This window comes from Lates calcarifer, unplaced genomic scaffold, assembly GCF_001640805.2.
Source record: "Lates calcarifer isolate ASB-BC8 unplaced genomic scaffold, TLL_Latcal_v3 _unitig_950_quiver_259, whole genome shotgun sequence".
NCBI lineage: Eukaryota > Metazoa > Chordata > Actinopteri > Centropomidae > Lates > Lates calcarifer.
In genome coordinates, this window is record NW_026118117.1 from 467,468 (window position 1) to 483,060 (window position 15,593).

The 15,593-nt window shown below is 41.6% G+C and overlaps 1 protein-coding gene across 3 annotated transcripts; it reads right to left on the bottom strand.

Moving 5' to 3' along the window:
* Nucleotides 1-5,010: 5,010 nt before the first annotated feature.
* On the bottom strand, nucleotides 5,011-11,739 carry mex3b (mex-3 RNA binding family member B). Of its 3 annotated transcripts, none has more exons than XM_018672107.2 (3): nucleotides 9,580-11,739; nucleotides 7,042-7,755; nucleotides 5,011-6,930 (listed from the first exon to the last, which is right to left on the bottom strand). In XM_018672107.2, exons 1-3 carry the CDS (start codon nucleotides 9,800-9,802, stop codon nucleotides 6,350-6,352), a joined length of 1,518 nt encoding a protein of 505 aa, XP_018527623.1. In that variant the 5' UTR covers nucleotides 9,803-11,739; the 3' UTR covers nucleotides 5,011-6,349. The 3 variants fall into 3 exon arrangements, with proteins under 3 accessions (XP_018527623.1, XP_018527622.1, XP_050925378.1); XM_018672106.2 differs by having other exon boundaries at nucleotides 5,011-7,755; nucleotides 9,580-9,810; nucleotides 9,995-11,738; XM_051069421.1 differs by having other exon boundaries at nucleotides 5,011-7,755; nucleotides 9,580-11,737.
* Nucleotides 11,740-15,593: the final 3,854 nt, after the last annotated feature.

Consider the following 15,593-nt stretch of genomic DNA (forward strand, 5'->3'; position numbering starts at 1 on the left):
AGGTAAAGTTAATGCATCTGTACACTACACTGCAATAACATGACTTGACACAACAACATATTACTTTGGTTTGGGTGGAGGGCACGTGTTAACGATGACGTCACAACTTAAATTGGCTTGATTAATCGACTTCAAAAAGTAAGCAAAATGCCCATCCTTAGTTTACAGACTTTACACATATTTTCAGGAACTATTTTCTGACATAAATAATGTGTTTACAGACAAATCTCTGAATTTGCTTTACATGGACTTTAAAGTCTTAGGGTTTGTCTCCAAGTCTGCCTTTTAAAACTGATGCACACTTTTATATTCAGCAGGCCTGACTACTGTAATGCTTTGCAATCTGGTCAACCCAAAAAATATTATAAATAAGCTACAGTTGATTTAGAACTCTGTAGTCTGAGTGCTGACTAGAACCAGAAAAAAAGCTTTACACCTATAGTCCTTAAAGTGATTGCCTGTCAGTTTCCGTATTGATTTTAAGAATCTTTTACTTTAAAGCGCTTCATGGTCTTGCACTAGCATACATGTCTGACATGCTTATAGTGTATGAACCAGTGTGGCCCCTGAGGACCGCTGGCACAGGTCTGTTAGCAGTTCCAAAATGCAGGATTAAAGTGGTGAGGCAGCCTTTAGCCCTTAGGCTCTGAGCCCCTGGAACAGTATGCCTAAGGACCTGAGAGCTGCTGGAACTATTGAAAACTAAACATAAACTTAAAGCCTCTCTCTTCAGCTTGGCTTTTGAATTAGTGTGGCTCAACATCTTTTATTTATTCATTTATTGTCAAAATTTAATCTAACTCTATTTTATTATTAAGGCTCTTAAAATGTATTTTACTGTAATTTCTTTGTTAGCATTTTTTTCTTATCTTTTTAATCTAAACATATTCTGTTTTATTAATGGCTTATCAGCAATCTGTGAAGCACTTTGAACTGCACTAACTTGTATGAAAGTGCTTTACAAATGAAGATTGATTGATTGATTGATAATGACCAAGCTCGACTGTATCTTAAATGTGGTCCGAGTGATATATATATCACACTACTGTGTGTCATTAGCTTTGGATCATCTCTCTCCTGTAGTTGTTGCTGTCCTCATTCTGCAGGAATCAGGACAGATTCAGAATCTGCCATTACATCTTCATTATTGTTGTTGTTTTTATTATTAATAAAAAATATCATTTGTGCAGCTATCATTGCTAACACTGTAACACTATCATAAATTACACCTTAACGATGACTAATCGACTTAAATTGGCTTGATTAATTGAAAAAAGTAATCAAAATGCCCATCCCTAATATACAGCTGTTCCTGCTCTCTTTCTCCTCTTTTCCTCCTCTCTGCCCCAACAAGAGACAGCTTAGAGTACAGCACTGCACGAGCCAACCTGAGGAGAGGCATTCAGCAGGCCAAGGAGACCTACAGGAGGAAGATCGAGGATGACCTCACCGACCACAACCCGTGGCAGATGTGGAAGAGCATCCAGTCCATCATCAGCTATAAAGGCCACAGCCCATCAACCATCAGTGGCAGCAACATGCTGGCGAAGGAGCTGAACAGCTTCTTCCCCAGTTTTGAGGCTGACAGCCACAAGCACACACTGCCCCTCTCTGACTCTTACACTGACACACTCTGCCCTCAGGAGAAGGGTGCTGAGGGCAGTGAACCCCAGGAAAACTGCTGGACCTGACGGCATTCCGGGTATAGTAATTAAAGGATGCACTGACCAGCTGACAGGCATCCTCACCAAGCTGTTCACCAACCTCTCCTTGACATGTGCAACTGTACCTCCATGCCTGAAATCTGCCACCATCATTACCATTCCCCAAAAACCTGAGATTCTTTGAGAGACTGGTCTCAAAGCACATCAGAGACTGCTTCCTTCCATCTTTTGACCCCCACCAATTTGCTTACAGAGCGAAACAATCAACCAAGGACTCATTGCCATAGCTTTTCATACAGCCCTGAACCACCTAGAGCAGAGAAGGAGCTATGTGAGGATGCTGTTTGTGGACTACAGCTCTGCATCATCCCGGACATATTAATCAACAAACTGTCAGATCTACAAATCCCCCTCCCTACTTGTGCCTGGATAAAAGGACGAAGTAGGGAAGCTGTCCACCTGGTGTTCAGAAAACAACCTGGCTCTGAACACCAAAAAACAAAAGAATTCATAACTGACTTCAGGAAGAACAGGGAAGACCCTGCCCCTCTCTTCTTCAGAGGAGAATGTGTCGAAATGGTCACCTCCTTCAAGTTCCTGGGCACCCACATCTCAGCTGGTCTCTCTTGGGCCACAAACATCAGAGCCATGGTGAAGAAGGCATAGCAGTGGCTGCACTTTCTGCAAATTCTTAAGACAAACAAGCTGTAGAAGAAGCTGCTGCTGGCCTTCTACCGCTCCTCCGAAGAGAGCATACTTACATACTGCCTGTGTGTGTGGTGTGCAGGCTCCATGGCAGGAGACAGGAAAACCCTTCAGAGAGTGATAGACACGGCACAAAAAAATCATCAGCTGCCCTCTGCCCACACATATCTATATTCAAGGAGCTTTATTGTCATTCCAACACATGTGAGCATGAGGTGAAACGAAATAGGATATTTTGGTCCCAGTGCAAGCCAATTACAGAATAAATAACTAAGTATAAAATAGAATAGGCAAATATAAGCTAAGAAGTAATATAAATATAGAAAAAGGAAATAAAATGAAATGACATGACACAACAACAATATCCAAAGTCCTTTACCATTGAGGTAGTGTGCAAAAGTTAAAGTGACATAAACAGTATGTGCAGGTATGTTTGTCTGTGGGTGTCAGAGGGGGGAAGGGCAGGGTGTTGCAGGGGCTACAGGGGTCCTCCAGAATTCAGCAGTCTCACAGCTTCCAGGAAGAAGCTGTTCCTCAGTCTGGTGGTCCTGCTCTTAAGTCAGGTGGTCCTGCTTCGTAGCCTCCTGCCTGAGGGGAGAGGGGAAAACAGATCGTGTGCGAGGTGAGTGGGGTCCTTCAGGATGCAGGCGGCCCGTTTCCTTCATCTGGCGGTGTAGATATCCGTGGTGGTGGATAGGCTGCGTCCCACAGTCCTCTGTGCGGCTTTCACCACCCTCTGCAGAGCTTTCTTCTCTGCCGCCGAGCAGCTGCCGTGCCACACGATGATGCTGATCCACTTCCACTGCAGTCCCCCCGATGTGCAGGGGAGGAGGGAGGTGTCTGCCTCTCCTGAAGTCTACGATCATCTCCTTGGTCTTCTTCACATTGATACAGAGGTTATTATCTCTGCACCAACCCTCCAGCTGTTCCACTTCCTGCCTGTAGTTGGACTCATCGTTGTTGGTAATGCGTCCAACCACAGCTGTGTCATCCGCGAACTTCACAATCAGACAGCTCGGGTGTCTTGCTGAGCAGTCATGTGTGAGCAGGGTGAACAGGAGGGGGCTCAGCACACAGCCCTGGGGGGAGCCGGTGCTGAGGGTGATGGGGGAAGAGGAGACATCGTGGATCCTCACTGACTGCGGCCTGTCTGTTAGGAAACCTAAGACCCAGTTGCACAGGGTGGAGCTCAGTCCAAGTGTGTGTAGTTTCTGGATTAGAGTCCTTATTCTCTAAGTGGGTGAGGGTTGTGTGAACCACAGAGGAGATGGCATCCTCTGTGGATCGGTTTTTCCTATAAGCATACTGGTGCGGGTCCACAGTGACGTCGATGGAGTCTTATATCTGGATATGACGACATATCCAGATCCTGCTGCCACAGCAGGATCACATCCATAACAACAGACTCCTCACATCCAGCCCATCACCTGATTGAACTGATGCCTACTAAGCGGCATTACAGGACAATTAAATCACATACCAGACTCCTCAACAGTTTCTTCCACTGGGCCATAAGAACTGCAAACAAACACTGAGCCCCCCCATCCCATAACACTTACACACACACACTCTTAGGACTAGGTGCTATCCAATGTTTCTTCCTCTTAAAAGGGGGTTTTTCCTTTCCCACTGTTTCCCACTGCTTTATTTGCACTAGCCATGTGTGTTGTGTTTTTCTGTCTATTTAAATGTATGTTCTATTTAAATGTGAAATTTAAATGTTTCTATTTAAACTTGTTTACTATTTTTCTATTTGTGTTGTGTAAATTTTGTATTTTTATTGTATATATTTTTATTACATTGCACTGTTTGCATGGAGCACCCACAATTTTATTGTACTGTACTGTACAATGACAATAAGGCCTATTCTATTCTATTTTATTCTAGAATGAGGACTGCCCCACCATAGGTTTGCCGTGTGTAAGTTGGAACTGAAACTGAAAAAATCCAAATCAAAGTGAAATCAAAGTGATCAAGAATATGACCAATCATTTGCTGCCAGTCTAGAGTCCTTAACACTGGTGCTGCAACTAAGAATTATTTTCATCATAGTTTTACAAATATTTTTTCAACTGGTCATCATCCCAGGGTCAAAAGGGTAAAACCCAAAGATATTCAGTTTACAATGATATAAAATAGACAAAAGCAACAAATCACCACCTTTGAGAAGCTGTGAGTCTTTTTTGTCTTAAGTAATCTGCTCATAAATTACATAAACGTAATTGATTGCCAAAATTATTGGTAAATCATTTTATTCCATTTTTAATTTTACAATTAATTGACAAATTCTTACAGCTTTCCGTGACAGTCAGTAATAACTGGTGACACGTTTCTAAAAATGTGAGAGCCCCTGTATGAAACCAACATGAATGACATCCAGGCAGGTACCAGGCTGTATAAGAATAGATCACACAGCACGTCTAATTAGTGATAATGCAGGCCAAGTCCCCCCGTCTGACTGCAGGTGCATACACTCAATAATTAGGCCACTGTGATAATCCTGCCGCTTCCAAGCTTCCATTAGGAAGCAAAGACGGGTCAAATGTTCAGTAACTATTACACTACACACAATCCTCAACAGCCTGCCTGCTCATCTCTGTCTACTGTGAACACCAGGTCAGGAAGAACACAAAAGGCCTCATGAATGTACCATTTTTTTATTGGACTTATATAGAAATACTTAAAAAAAACATGAAGTAGCACCATTACTTAAGTTTTACTTTTTATCATGTATAACCTTAAATGTCAGAAAAATAAAACTCTTGATACATTTTCAAATCTTATCTCAGCAAATATAATATTAGTATTTGACCATGAGGGTAAAGGCCCTTTATCATAAAATAAAATATACTTTGATCTTAAACTTTGCTCAATAAAGTACATTTATGCTCAAGTAACTTCACCTACATATACATAAACAAGTGGTAAACAAATGTATTAAAATAGAAATACTAAAACTATAGTGGTGCAACAGAAGCCTGTAATTCCCACCGGAATCTAATTCATACAAATTTTAGAAAGCATAAACGGTTTCTTTGTGTTCAACTTACTAAGATAAGTTTTATACATTTCAATGTTTCATAATAATATAGAATAAAATATGCTTTATATTACTGAATAAAAAATATGCTGGGTGAAGCTGATCTAAAAGACATTTTTTGCTGAACCTATAAAAACTCCATCCCAACAGAATACTGTCAAATGCAATACACATTTTGTGGACTTGGATTTCCTCCCACAGTCGTGTGATATTAAAATAATACAGTGATCAATGCCATAAGGCCATACTAAAAAATAAACAATATTTCAACCCAGCTACAAAAAGTTCACTGAACTTAAATTAAAATATCTGTAAACATCTTTGCAATAAGAAATATAATCTTTCAAGTCAAAAAAGAATAAAATACTTCAATCTGTATTAATGTCATTTAAAACTTTCAACTTGTGGAAATTTCTTCTATACATATATATGTAGGATATGTTGTTGCTCTCCCTCACAAGGTTTCTGACCTCAAGCTGCAGTATCTTTGGAAGTCAATAGTCCTGCTTGCCTGGAAGCCCTCCATATTTCCCAGCCATGCCCCCCCCTCACTACATTCAATTGGCAAAACTGGAAGGCTCAGGCAACTAACAGTCTACAGTTTGACCCATATTTCTGTCCTGATCCCACTGTATCTCTTCACATCATAAATATAATGAACAATTGACTAGAACTATAGATTACTATGCTGCAATATTTAAAACATGCACCTAGATGTTGAAAATATTTCCCCAAGCTACAGTGTATTATTAACAACTATATGGGAGCCCAAAAAGAGTGTCTGTCCTTTGTGTTGGATACTGCAGCCTCTTACATACATATGTATATCTATGTACACTTTCCAAATGATAATTGGGTAATCCTGTTAAAGCAGTATGAAGAATCTGTTGTTGCAACTGTAGCCAGCCTTACTGACAAGACAGTTTAAGAGTTACAGTTCTTATGAAAATATACGTATAGCCTGAGTGACGCCGGTGTGGCAGACGGGGCATTTGGGCTCGCTCCTCTCACAGATACGATTGGCGCATTCCATGCAGAAGAGGTTGTGCCCACAGGGGACCAGAGCTGCGATGACCTCACTCTCAAAACACACTGAACAGTCGCGACTGCCTTTTCGGCTGGTGCCGGAGGAGGTGGAGGAGGAGGAAGAGGAGGATGATGATGAAGCGGAGGAGTCACATGGAACCCCAGGTAGGTGAGGGCCCGGCAAGGAGGCAATGGTACTGGAGTAACCTTGGAAACTGAGAGGGCCTCCACCTGGGTCACTGCGCACCCTCCGGGCTAGCGGGTGCTCAGCGGGGCCTCCAGTGTGGCTGTGGAGTGGAGGTGACAGTCTGGGCTGTGGTGTGCATCCATTAATCCTTCTCTGATTCACCACAATCCCATTGGCATTAGTGGAGGTGTTGTTGGGGAACATGGTTGAGGTGGAGGTGGGGGATGTGCCTCCAGTGGAAGAGGGGGTCATGCGACTATCATACTGGGACCACAGAAGGCCTGGTGGGGCTTGTGTATGGTCAAACCCTGGTGAGGATTCAAAAGTCAGATCGGTGCAGTCAGGCGAGATCACCTCACTTCCATAAACAAAGCCATTGCCATTGGTGTTGACATTGATGTTGTTGTTATTGTTGTTACCATTGTTGTTGGTGGTGGTGTAGCTGAGTGCAGGGCTGGGAGGGCTGTAGTCTGCCATGCGTGAGCTGTTATTACCAAAGTAGGAGTCTGTGGAGGCACTGCCCAAGGAGGAGGATGAGTCGTTGCGGTAGTTGGAGAAGGGTTTACGCACTGAGGTGGGGGTCATCCCAGCACTGGGCTTGGACCACAAGGTGGCATGTCCATGCAGATCAAAACCCACATCTGTCCCATTGGCATGAAAGTCATTTTCATCCTGGAGCTCAATAAGACCTCCAGTCCTCATGGCAATGTGAGCTTCGATCTCTTCGCGTGCTCGGTCCACATTCTCTGGCATCCCTGTCACCTCAAACACTGGCTCCTTGTCTCGGCTGGGTGTCACAATGTAGGTGTGGGTCTGCTGCTGGATGCGCTTGATGGTGGCACCCTTAGGACCTACAACCAACCCGACCACTCGGTAAGGCACCCGCACCTGGATGGTGGTCTGTCCAGGCAGGTTAGGTGGCCCAGGGACTGGGGTGCCGCTCCCATTCAGGCTGGTATTTTTGTTTCTTGAGGCTCGGATCATGGAGAAGTGCTCAGCAGCAGAGATGATCTCCCTCCTGGCCATAGCCACATCCTCCCTCCTTCCTGTCACCACAAAAACAGGCTCCTCGCCTCGAACAGGGGTCTTGATGTAGGTGTTGGTTTTCGCTCGCAGGGCTTTGATCTTGCAACCTGAGGCATGGAGGTAAATGGCATAAGTGAAGGCACATCCCAAAATTACAAAAGCTCAAAATATGTAATGTGCTAAACCGTTTAGGTTTATTATTGTCTGACAAAAGGCCAATGGCCTCAGAAATCACATGAAATCACCCTTTTAGAGACAAACTAATTCAAACCATGTGCTGCACCATCACAAATATTCAGCCAGAAAAAATAACTCACTTCTTGATCTATGATGATACCTGTTCATTTACTACAATATGGTGTACATCTACAACAGCTGTTGTTAGACTCTTACTCGTATTTTACATTAATAGCATCATGGAAAGAAGAAGCTTTTTCACTTCATAGCCTGACACTGCTTGTCAGTGCAGCGTTGGTGTATTAAGTTGCATTCCAACACCTTCAAGCACAAACACACATCCCTTTATGATAAAAATGGGACTGGCTGAGGAAACAGCCTGGGAAGAATGACATAATTAGCAGAGCAAAACCAGCTGAGTGGAACAGGGTGATGTAACCAGGGACGCAGAGGAGGGCAAACCCTCCTCAAGTCAGTCTACACAGCCAATTTTAATCTTTGACATAAATTCATAATGGGTCAGTATCAACCTGATGTGGGTTAAGTAAGGATAGAGTTTGTTATGAGACTGCCTTAAAGCAGTCCCTGAGGTCACGGTTAAGCCCTTTTTTTTCCCATTTATGACCTAATATAACCTGACTAAAGGGAATGGGTCAGGGATATTTGCTGCAAATAGATCCAGCTCACAAATGTCCCCTGTAGTATCCTCAAAGTGGTGGGTGCGAGTTCGTGGTTCCTTACAATTCCATTGTTTTTCTGGAAACAACAGCAGCAGCAACAACAGCAGCAATATTGCAGGGAGGGGAAAAGATTCCGCATATGTAACCAAGCACCAGTACCGCCCTGCAGCCTTACAGCTGGAGGACTAGCTAGATCTGTGCTAGTCTAGATCTATGTCCGTCTGCTGCTTGTGGCAAGGTGAGATCGTGACCGTTGTCCTAATTTGATCCTGTGCTGCTCAGCATCATAATCATAAATCGATTTGCAAGCTGCTTATTAACAAAGGAAGACACATCTATGGTTGTTGAGAGCCACTTTTCCCTCAGAGCTCATTCGGTGACCTACATCTCCCACTTCACTAAATAACAATTATAACCTGACATGTCAGCACTCATTGCTGGTCTTCATCCAAATGTTTTTGGAAGGGTCTCTTAATTTAATTACATGGGGTGTTCGATTTGCCCCGGTATGAGTCGTTCTCCTTCAAAACTTAAGTCTGTCTTAATAAATTAATGATCATTACTTGCATAACCACGAATGATCAGAAGATATGAAATAGTATCTTATCAGAGTTGGTTTAGGGCATTCTTCAATTCGGCATAAACAGGATAATCCCAGCATGCACTTATTACAGTTAAATGCCAACTTCTTGAACTGGTGCTCGTGGCCGCCCACCTTGTTGTATTTATAGAAGAGGAACAATATGTGACTAACTGGCGAGACAGTAACTAAAGTTCACGTTTTATTGAGCTGGTGACTAGCTGGTGGATTACAGAGATGCCGAATAAACGAGTAGTGCAACATATTCAGACCAGATATGACAAAACAGTTTGTGCAGACAAGCAAGACTTTGTTAAGATATTACACGCATTATTTGAGCGAGAACTGACATCCTGATCCTCCCACACAGTAATAGCTCGGGACGTGCTCGCACCTTTACAGTTTGGGTGCATGGCCGTTCCTGCACAGCTCAATTGCATGCCATGACAAATTAAGTACATTGCCAAATTATCTGGAGACACTGAAACACATACCTTGTCTGCCCACAATCTCAGCCACATGCTCGGAGCTGGGAACCGGGACGCATTCAGTCATGTTAACGCTCTTTTTCCGAGGCTCCTGGTTGTTGTCGTACAGGGGGTTTTCGTCATTGTCCAAGCCGAGCAAGGAGAGCTGATCCAGCGCGATCTGTAGGGCTCTCTGGTCGTCCAGTGCATCTCCCTGGACGCCGCTGTCAGCGAAGAGCGAGCTGGGCATCTTAGCGACTTCGCAGCGATTGGAAAAAAAGGCAAAAGGAAGGAGGAGCAGTGGTCGGGGAAGACAGAAAGGACAGGGGAGGGGGGAAAGGCACCGGACCCGGTTTTCAGAGACAACTCGTCAGAGCAAATAAATCAGTGCGGCTGACGGAAGAAAAAACAGTGCAAGGAGGTACAAAATAATATCCACCACCTTTGTTCTCCCGAAAGAACTGGTTGTCCCGATCCGAGCCGACTCACACTGTGCTGTTACACGGAAAGACAGCGAAGAAATAGCGTGTTTACTCCAGAGCCGGCGGAGGCGATAGCAATATTATTCCTTCCTGACAAAGGGCCCCTCCCCACCAGGCTTCCCTCACGTCCTCTGTTGCTTCTGTCTGAGTCTTTGCAGAGCCAGACAGAGAGATGTGCGGGTGACGTCACCGACTGGGCATGGACGATGCGGTGTTGCGAGATTATTTGCATATCCACGAGGTGATTGGCTGGACGGGAAATGAATGGGCGGGGTGGCGACTATAGACACGCCCACATCTTTGTTTTCACTCTTTGTCTCTATCTCTTTTTGCTCCTCACTCATAAAAAGAGTTTTAGTGGCATGAAATATACAGTATGGTCCCGGCCTATAAAGTTAGAAGTCACAGCAGTGGACCTCAATAGTAATATGAACTCAATTATTTAATACACATACTTGGAAATATACAGTCTGCTTTTTCCCCCCAGAGAACAGGAGGGTATGTCTCTCCTGTCTGAAACTGATGTTATTTTGTTGTTTTAAAGAGTTCCAAAGTGGGTCAAAAAAAATGTCATCCACATTACCAAGACATATCCTCTTCAAGTTTTGAATGGTGTTTAACATGGGTTGGCAGTAATTTCAGTTAAAGTGCTGTTCAACATTTAGTAGCTCCAACTAGCGTTTTGGCAGTGTAATTTCAGAGCAACGCAGACATCCGTAAACAGTGAGTATAAACATGGTCCAGGCCACTTGTGTAGGCTACACTGTAGGCTCTGTGTCAATCCAATGCAGGAGTATTAACCAACCTTTATAGCCAGTATCAGATTTCCTTTATTTAATCCTGTGTTAAGAATGGGGTCACACTTTGTATACCATATTATGTCAGCATGTGTAATCAAAGTATAAAATGCATCGAATTCTCTGAAAAATGCATTAATGCTAAATTGAAAACCTGTCTGTTTGTCTTAGCTCTTGGTATTTCTAATTTGCCATGAACCCAAATGTTATTGTGTGTCAGCAGTACTCATTGCTGAGTTTACCATATTTTTACATTATCATGCTGCCACCGTGTTGCCAAAGTCCTCTTCTGATAATAATGATAATTCTATTTTTTAATCACACAATGATAATAATTCTTATTTATATTGTGCAGGGGCCAATTTGCCAGTCAAAAGCCTTCCAGCCTTTTGGTTAAGTCTGAAAAAGGCATATAGATTATTAAGTCTAAATGTCGAAACATTCAGGGTGATGGGTTGGTAGCCTTTGTGGATGACCATAGAGTGGGCTAGGCAGGAGAAGGGTGGAGGTGGAGGGGTGGTGCTATAGAGGCATTTGGCCAACACAAAGGGGATTTCAAGTCGATTCAAAACCGTTGAGACCAGAAGCAAGTTGCTTTGTCACCTCAGTTCTGAAGCACAATACCGATGCTAATGAGGAACTGCTCAGGAACTGGAGGAGGTGATACGATGGGACCTTCTTGTTAATGTTTGACACCTTAGCAACCCCCTACAACCTCCTCCCCATTCCTAACAATCCTAAATCTATTCAGTTCTATGTAGGAAAGTGTTTCCCATGCTTTATTAAATCCTGGACTACAAATAAACAAACACTACTTTTGCGTTTGATAAGATTTTAACTCATGGATAGAAATTTTGTTGCTAGAAATGATGGTGCATTCTATATTTAAAGCTTTATTTTGAAAGAAAGAAATAAAATTACAGGTGGAGAATCAATCAAGTACAGAAAAATGTGAAGCGTCAAGAGTTTGTGTCATATTAGTCTGATTATTCCTTAGTCAGATGTATATGTCTTATTTAAATCTGTTCAAACTTTCTCCTCTGAAATTCAACCACTTTGGCATGCTTTGACCTAGGGACTTCATTCAAACTTTTAACAAGTCACAAGAGCTATTTGATTATTATTTAGCTTTTATGTTTTATATGTCTTTTAAGTTAAGTTAAGAGATTATATTGGATGTCTAACCTTTATCTCTTATCTTTCTAAAATGTTATAGCACCCACATCTTTCACTTCTAACACACAATTTATACATAAACTGTAGACAGTTTTGGGCTCTTTCACACTTTGACTACCTAAGCAAAAGGAGTCACAGTTTTTTAATTGTCAGCCTATGAGAAACAAGAGAACCCCTCAACTGCCCCATACACTCCAATGTTAACTTACTTCTCCATCTCTTGAGCAAAAAGTAAAATGAGGGGAACTGCAACAGTGCAGTCATATCTATGCAAATGACACATTCAGTAGAGAATCCTGATGCTCCCAGTGAAAAGAATTCAGCAATAGGAGTTTTGATTTTTGAAGAGGTGTGCCAAGCCAAATCTCACTAATATGTGAGTCTCACTCAAGGCAAGCCTAATGGAGCTGATGTACGTTAATTCTTTAACACCTTCTTTGGTCTTTGTCCTGTTTACATATACACCCAGACACACAAACACAACTGACACCAACTCCTGATATTGTAACTGAAAAAATTAAAACCCTCAGCTATGTCAGGATGCAGATCATCAGTCTGATATTAATACAAAGAATTTCTTCTTTCACAGTTTTAAAGCATTTTATTCCTAATTCCAGCTTTAATAGTTTGTCCTTTCAGCTATTCTCCAACATATGTCTGCTCCTCTTCAGCTATTGCACTTAAGCTCCTAGTTCCTGTCTTAATTTTTAGCTTCCATTTTACATTCATTTTTTCTATGTATTGGCCTACAAGTATTCAAATATAAACATATTTAGTCTAACCATACGAGAATCTGCAGTAAAATACATGCCATGCCAAATCCTGGAAAAGAAACCCAAGACGAACTACTGGGGAGAATGGTAGCTTTAACCCTGGTCAAAATTACTTACAGTGGAATGCAAAAGTTTGGGCACCCCTGGTCAAAATTGCAATGTATTATTTTTGCTTTCTACAATTTTAGAGTGAAAAAGGGAAAGCATTACCCTGCAAAAGAATGGGAACCCCAGGAGACTTGAGCTCTCAGATAACTTTGACCAAGGTAATAGACCTTAACTAGCCTGTTCATGGCTTGTTCACAATCATTGTTAGGAAAGGCCAGGTATTGCCAATTCCAAAGCTCTATAAACCAAAGCTTTTCTAACCTTGTCCCAACAATAAGCAGCCATGGGTTTCTCTAAGCAGTTGCCTAGCACTCTGAAAATGAAAATGATTGCAGGGTGCCCAAACCTTTGCTGCAGGCCATTTTCCTTTTCTGTCATTTTGAAAATGTAAAAGATGAAATATATATATATATATATAAAGGGAATATGTCATCTATAACTTTATGCCTTGCTTAACTGTTCACATTAACAGCAATTTTGACCAAGGGTGCCCAAACTTTTGCATGCCACTGTAAATGTAATACATGGTAACAAAAAACATTTTTAGAAGTAGCAGAAGCAAAAGTATTCAGTAATTTACAATAAACAAAGATTAGAGCAAAGTGTGAGGAAATAAACATCAGAATATTTCTCTTTCCTGAGATCACTTGTGACCCCTCTATACAGTCTATGGACCCCTCAGATTTATTTTGTGACCTCTTGTGAACCTCTTGGGGACCACTGATTCAAAAGATAATAACAAACGGATATATAGTCTTTCTACATGGAAATTTACTTGCAACCAAAATAGTCTTCTCCTCATACTTATGTGTAAGATGTGAAATTAGACAAAACAATCTCACATCACATCACAATCTCAAACCTCAAATCCACTACCACTACTAACATTTAGTAGTTATTCTGGTGCTCTCCATCATAACACATGGTCTTCATCAGGAATTTAAGTTAGTTAATTGTCATAGATATGTAGGCGTCATTCTCTATTTTTTAAAACAATTTCTTATGCATGTTTGGCTCAAGAGTTATGGTTCAAAGTTCATTCTTAACCTTACCAGCAGTTGACAAAACAATCTCACTCTAAGGTCGGCTTAGCTGTTGTTAAGCTTTTGATGATATGATTGAAGGAATTCACTTTAAAGACTCAAATTTAAAGTAATTTCACTTTAACTGGGGAAGCCCCTGGAACCAAATGAGGACCACTGCAACTTTGTTTGCAATCAAGGCAGAGGCTCGCTCTATGTTATAAAGTAGGAGTTGACTATCAAAATGTTATTGTTGAAAATATGATAATAGAAAAATAATAATATTGCAAATATTTTAAATGGCCAGCAAAAATGCACAAGAACTTATCATTATTATTATATGTTTTATCACCAAGAGTTTCTTCTATTATCTTGTAATTTTTCTAAATTTCTCAATAACATCTTGCCCTCAGCACCAAGTCTTCATTCCAGTACAGAATTAAGCATTCATCTAACTATGATATCTAGCTACTGTCACTTTATTTGACTAAAATCACTGCACTGCTCTTGGCTGGACTTGACCTTGTTATGTTGACAATGTTCCAGAGATCACATTGGTAAAGATGCAGAAACATCTACCCTCATAGTTCTCCTCTGCACTGAATCCCTGACATTTTAAAGAATTAGAGAAGCAACACTTCTCTCAGCTAAAATTACGACAAAATAAAGTGCTACTGAAGTGAATTAACAGCCTCATGTTGCACATGCACAGAGTGTATCCCACTGCTCTTTCTTAAGCCCAGATGAACGCTGATTGCAGCATCATCACTGATATTTGTTGTTTGGTATTAGGCGTGAGCCAGCTGCTTAGAGGCGATATTCCGTATGCCTTTTAATGAGAGGAAGAAAAGCTTAGCCTGCTCTAACCCAGAGAGCAACAGAGATAGACAGGGCTTAGTGATCACTCTGCCAGTCATTGCACTGTAGCTGCAGGGCTGCAGACACAGACACTGGGTCAGAGTAAACATCAGGTCACAGGATACAGAGCAGCCTGTCTGCTTGCTGCTCCATCACTCTAATGCCCTGACCTCGTGTACACACATATGTGCATACTCCATAGGTTTCCTGCTGCATTTACAGGTAAGGCAATTTACAGTACCATGCTATTAGGAGACCATGTATAGCTCGTTCAACTACAATAATCAAACAAAAGCTACTTAACAGCAATGCAAGTAAACTCCAACTTGAGTCATTTTTTCTTGCTATGGATTCCTTAAAGCCGACCTAACTGATAATACAGGATGAAAACTGCAACTCCTGCAAACTCCTCTCACCAACAACAGTTAAAGTTTAGAAAAAAACTTGATAAACCCACTGTAAGCTGCCTGCCCAACACTAAGCGGAGCATTTAGCATTTTTGAGTCGGTGATCACCGAAACAGAGCTGAAATGATGGTGAATATATATTACCTTTACCATATGAAATATTATATGTCAACATATCATTCTTGCCACATTTATTATACACTGCAATTTTGCTTAGTACTTATTGAACTCCAACCTTTCTTAAATTGCACACAGTATTCCTGATTAATGCTGTTTTGTAATAAATAGTTTATGTTGTATATTTTTCTTTAATGCTGTTTGTGATCTATATCTTGTATATTTCTATTAAATATCTGGCTCTGTAGGTCTGCAGTTCTGCAGTTGTGATTTTAATTCTATTGCTATCCTCAGTCTGCTG

What these genes read in the sequence shown, in the direction of transcription:
- mex3b (XM_018672106.2), bottom strand. Translation starts at nt 9,802, where the DNA reads ATGCCCAGCTCGCTCTTCGCTGACAGCGGCGTCCAGGGAGATGCACTG. An exon ending in TGAGATTGTGGGCAGACAAG is followed by an intron (nt 7,756 to 9,579) that starts GTATGTGTTTCA and finishes TCCATGCCTCAG; the next exon opens with GTTGCAAGATCAAAGCCCTG.